At 34.1% G+C, this 5740-nt stretch overlaps 1 protein-coding gene across 1 annotated transcript; it reads left to right on the forward strand.

The window, feature by feature from the left end:
- Nucleotides 1-4514: 4514 nt before the first annotated feature.
- LOC127548237 (olfactory receptor 7D4-like) lies at nt 4515-5495 on the forward strand. Its single transcript, XM_051975536.1, has one exon. It carries the CDS (start codon nt 4515-4517, stop codon nt 5493-5495), a length of 981 nt encoding a protein of 326 aa, XP_051831496.1.
- The last annotated feature ends 245 nt before the right edge of the window (nt 5496-5740 follow it).

The raw sequence follows: 5740 nt of genomic DNA on the forward strand, positions 1-5740 counted from the left end.
ATCTTGTCCACGTGTTTTTTTTCCTGTACTTTCTTTCTCCTTCTGTTAAGACCAGATGAGCTGAAATTCTGATTTATTTCTTTTGATTCTATCATACCCCTCTGTTCCACTCTCCTTCCTTTCAACTTTCTATTCTTATCCCCAGTCTCTGAATGCTCAGATTTTGCTAAGTTTTCAGCCACAATAATTGACTCATGAAAAATAACTAGTATTTCTTGAATTTTACTATAAAGAATTATTCCTATCCAGGAAATGAATGGGATCAAGTTTTTTTTATGATATATACTGCAATTATATTGTGAACTAGAAACTATGATCAATTGTCAGTTATTGAGTACATTTGTCCGCCTCTAAGGATGTGGGCATGATTGGGATAGGGGAAGAGAACCAAAGAAAGGAGTCAAAAATGATAGAAAGGATTTATACAATAGGTCAGATTGGATGTGTGTAATATAATAGGGGGAGAAAAATGTGTTCAAGTAATTGAAGGATTGTTATGAAAAAAATTAGATGCGCCTAGCTTGACCTCAGAGAGCACAACTAGAAATAATGTATGCAAGTAGCAAAAAAAAAAAAATCAGCTATATAGAAGGAGACCCTCCCTAAAAACTATAGCATTGGGACTCTACAAGAAACACTGACAAACATTTCAGCACACCCAGGAGAAATTTCATGAGTATTATATGAAGGGCATAAAAAGACCTTTAGGAAAATGTCTTACTCAAGCTGTGCTACCTTTTTAAAATAAACACTTTCTAAATTTGATCCCATTTTTCCCCGAATGATAATTGTTGCTCTTATTTTTTTCCCCCAAACTATGTGTTACTACTGATTATAGTATTCAACCTTAGTAAATATCTCTTTCTAGAAGCCAGGGAAATCTGTGTGATTGATATAAACTCGAAATTAATAGAACAATCACATTATTGGGAGTTTATAAGTATTTATTTATACGTGCTGATCTTAGAGTTAAGATCCCCTTAGAGTTAGCAAAGTCACCCAAGAGTATATCCTACATATGTGAAAAGACTTGAAGGTAATCTAAGCATGAATTAGCAAAGTCTGGAAATGCAGCCCTTCTGGGTGATTCTTTTCTCTTATTTGGTTTTACCACTCACACTACTAACCAGAAATGAGGAAGAAATTAATTTTCTTCTTCTCTTTAGATATTCTGTTTTGGACTTCAAGGAATCTGCCGACAATAAGTATATTCTCTGCTCCTACTTTTTCTGGAGTGATAGTTATCTTTAGGTATTTGAAGATCTCTCTTTTCCTTAGCCTAGGAAGGATTTGGCAAAAAGACAAATATAGACTTCATCTCAGAAAACAAACAAACCCACAAACAAACTTCTTAACAAATAAAACTTGGCAAATGAGGAAGGGAATCTTTCAGAAGAAGTTGCATTCCTACTATGAAAGTTCTTCACATAACAGCTAGATAATAACTTCGCATTTGTAAAATGACCTTTCATAACTCTCCCTGCTATGCTTCTGATTCTGAATTTTCTAATCATGAATCAATGGCCAGTGCCTTCTCCAAACATTGTACCCACATGCCACCCTCCTTTCTTTCCCATTGGTGAGTCCCTTTAGAAAATTTCCAATGTTATAGAAGAGCTCTGGAGTGTTCTTTGTTCTCCTCTCATCTATGCCTCTGTCTTTCCAGGTTCTGTCACTGTGCTTTTGTATTGGTAACTTTCCTCCTTCCTCACCTTTTATTTATTTATTTTTGTATCCTTAGCACTTAGCGCAGTGTCTTGCACATAGTAAATTTTAAAATAAATGCAACTACCTGCATAATTATATAAGAAGAGCTCAGTATGTAATTTTCACAGCCATATCACCTTTTCCATGGTTATCTAGGAAAAATTCTGATTTAGCAATAGGTTGGACAAAATAACATCTGGAGTCTATTTCAGTTCTGAGGATCAGTGCTTTTAGAATTCTCAGAAGGGTTAGTCTTCTAGAAATTCTCCCTCTTTTACTCAAACTGCTCTTGACATTTTTAGCTAATATAAGGACCATATAAGATGTTCCTGTCCTTTCTTCAAGTTAACTTTATTATTAAGTCTTAGATGGAGAACTGAGTCCATTATCTCAGACTGAATAGCATCATTTATTCCTGGATCTATCTTCCATCCACAATATTGGTAGTTTGGGCCACATGCTAAAATGAATTTTTTCCTTTATGAAGCCAGAAGGAAGATAAAAGAAAAGGCCAGTTGAAATAGATATTACAATCTAGAATATCAGAGTTTTGAGGAGTTATAGAATATGTGTCAGAACTCGAAGGTCTTGTAACCTGGACTTTATCAAAGCTGGTGGAGTGGAATCTCAGAGAGGTGCCAGAGGGTTTTCAGCCCTCTCAGGTGAGTATTAGCCACAAAGGTTCACCAAATACTGGCAGGTTGATTCCATCCACAATCAGCTATGTGTAGCTTCAGCATATGAGACAAGGGAAAACACACAGACCTCTAGATTCTGCCCTCACACAAAACTGTAACTCATTTAAAATGATCTAAAAGTTTCTAGTAGACAGTAAACTCACTGAGTTAACAATAATGGGATAGACAAAATAACTTAAATAAAACTTAAGCTACTTTAAAGGAGACATAGCTTCCACTAAGAAGGAGATGATTGATCTCATTGTCTTTGATCATATTTAGACCTCATCTGAAATTTTATATTTACTTCTGGGTATCACAAAAAAGGAAATTGATTATCTGGAAAGGATGCAAGGGAGAGCAAGCAGGATAATGAAAGGCCTATGAAAAATAGCTGAAGGAACTAGAAGTACTGAACTCAAAGGAAACCATGTAATAAGGGTTGACAGTCTTCACATTTTTAAAGGATTGTTGTATGGGAGAGAAATGGAATTTGTTCTCTACAATTGGCATATTTTTACTCAATAGAAAAGTGAGAGCAATCCTAGAGTAGAACAGGCTCCTTCAGTAAGCTAAGAAGTTTTCTTTTCATGGAGGTATTCAAGGAAAGAGGAGATGTCCACTTCCCAGGTATATTATTTTTTACATGTGGTATAATTTTTTACTATTTTTCTTATACATAGGAAAGGGTCCTATGAAACCCTTTCCATTTCTATGTGAATTTATGATTACAGTTAAAAAATCGATGTTTGGAACTGACTTGTTTATGCTATCTCTTTCTTTTTTTTAATGCCTAAGCATATTTTTGTACTCTTTAAAAACTTTTATTTCATTTATTTTATTAAACAAGCATTTCCAAAACATAATAGAATAGAAAAAAAAGATGATTGTATAGTGGAATTGTAAATCTATTAAGTAAAATTTGTTATTCCTTTTAAATACATAATAAAGTTATCATGTAACTTTATTTTTTTCTTCTCCCCCACTCCTATCCTAGAGATATATTCATGTGTGTATATTATATTTATATGTCTATCTATATTTAGATAGATTGATACATACACCCACAATCATTTTATCCATAATTTATGAATCAGTTCTCTCTTTGGAAGCAAAAGTATCTTCCTTTATGTGCATTCTGTTTTAAACTAGGTATTTAACATACCCAGTCAAATGGGTAGTCAAAATGACTTAGTCAAAATGCCAATATTGCAGTTATTATATACAATGTTCTCTTAGTTTTGCTCATTTAACTCTTCATTATTTTATGCAAGTCTATACATGTTTTTCTCAGATCACTGAAGTCATCATTTCTTATTGTGCAGTGGTATTAGATCACAATGGCATACCACAACTTGTTTAGCCATTCCTTAATTTATGATTATGCTAAAAATTTTCAGGTTTTTTTTTGCCACTACAATGAGAGCTGTTATAAATATTTTAGAAAATGTAGTTCATTTCCTGTTTCCCCAATTATTTTTGGAAATGGACCTAATAGTAGTATAGGTTGGTCAAAGTGTATAGGCAGTTTTTTGGCCTTATTCCTTAATGCTTTTCCAAATGGTTGGGACAGTTCATGATTCCACCAATAATGAATTAATATTCCAGTTTTTCTACATGCACTCTAGTATTTGTTTCTTTGTCTTTCAATCATTTTTGCCAGTTTGATAAATGTAAAATAATATCTCAAGGATGTTTTCACTAGAATTTCTATAATCAATAATGATTTAGAGCATTTTTTCATGTAAGAATAAGTTCTTTTGATTTCGTCATTAAAAAACTGCCTGTTTGTATTATCTAATCATTTATCAATTAGAGAATGGCATCACTGTCTTTATCTCAGTGCTCAATGGTTATTGATTCTTTGAGCAAATTTGAGATGATGTCCATAGTTTATTCATTCCTAAATGTGGTTGTTTTTGTTTGAAGGACTGTATGAATTAGAAAGTACCATAGATATTTTTAGGTTCACATCCTTCATGTTGCATTGAGATTACATGTAGAAATGGAGATTTATTTGTACAAGATCAAAAAGATATTAAGTTGCAGAGACAGAAGGAAATAAAAAATTCTAAGTCAAGTTTTATGTTCTTTTCATTTCATATAAAAGGATAATTGTATTTTCATGTTATGCCCTTCTCATTTCTTTTTCTCAGCAGAAAAATTAACCCAATAGTGCCAGAAAACCAAACACAATTCAATGAATTTATCCTTCTGCGATTTTCTGAGAAACCAGAGCAGCAGGGTCTCCTCTTTGGGCTGTTTTTGGGCATATACTTGGTCTCTGTGGTTGGAAATCTGCTCATAATGTTGGCCATTGGCTCTGACTCTAACCTCCACACCCCTATGTACTTTTTCCTCTCCAACTTGTCTTTTGTGGATTTCTGTATGGTATCTACCACAGTCCCCAAGATGTTGGTGAGCATCTTGACAGAAAACAAGGCCATCCCTTATGCTGACTGTCTTGTCCAGATGTACTTCTTTATGGTTTTTTCTGCTTTGGACAGTTTCATCCTCACTGCAATGGCCTATGATCGTTTCGTGGCTATTTGTCACCCTCTACGTTATACAGTTATCATGAATCCTAAGCTATGTGGCCTGCTAGTGCTGCTTTCCTGGATAACAAGCATTCTATATTCCATTCTTCTCAGTCTAATGGTAACACAGCTCTCCTTCTGTACAGAACATAAAATTACACACTTCTTTTGTGAACTTGCTGAGGTTCTTAAACTCTCTTGTTCTGACACTTTTATCACTTATGTCTTGCTATATTTTATTACTGGATTACTGGGTATGATACCCTTGACAGGGATTCTTTTCTCTTATGCTCAGATTTGTTTCTCCATTTTGAAAGTCCCATCTGCTCAAGGTAAGTATAAAGCTTTTTCTACTTGTGGATCTCATCTCACTGTTGTTTCCTTATTCTATGGCACAGGGTTTGGAGTGTATTTGTGCTCCTTAGTTACCCACTCTTCCTGGAAAAAAACAGTTGTTTCAGCCATGTATTCTGTGATAACCCCCATGGTAAACCCCTTCATCTATACACTAAGGAATAAGGACATTAAAAATGCTCTTAGGAACCTCATTAGCAGAGTATCTTCTTCTGAATAACGTGCCTGGCACTGGGTCTTTGAAATGAAACACTGATTCTTTTGGGAGATAGAGATCTTGCATTCTTTATTTCTTTCCTCACTCATATGTGATTTATCAATTAAAGTTATTTCTTCTGAAGTGTAAATTTCACTGTCATTCTTCCCCTACTGAATACCAGTAGCTCACGATTGCCTCTGGGTTCTAATACAAAATCTTCTACTTGATATTTAAATCTTTTCATAATCTAGCCATTTTCTATCTTT

This window comes from Antechinus flavipes, chromosome 1 (assembly GCF_016432865.1).
Source record: "Antechinus flavipes isolate AdamAnt ecotype Samford, QLD, Australia chromosome 1, AdamAnt_v2, whole genome shotgun sequence".
Classification (NCBI taxonomy): domain Eukaryota; kingdom Metazoa; phylum Chordata; class Mammalia; order Dasyuromorphia; family Dasyuridae; genus Antechinus; species Antechinus flavipes.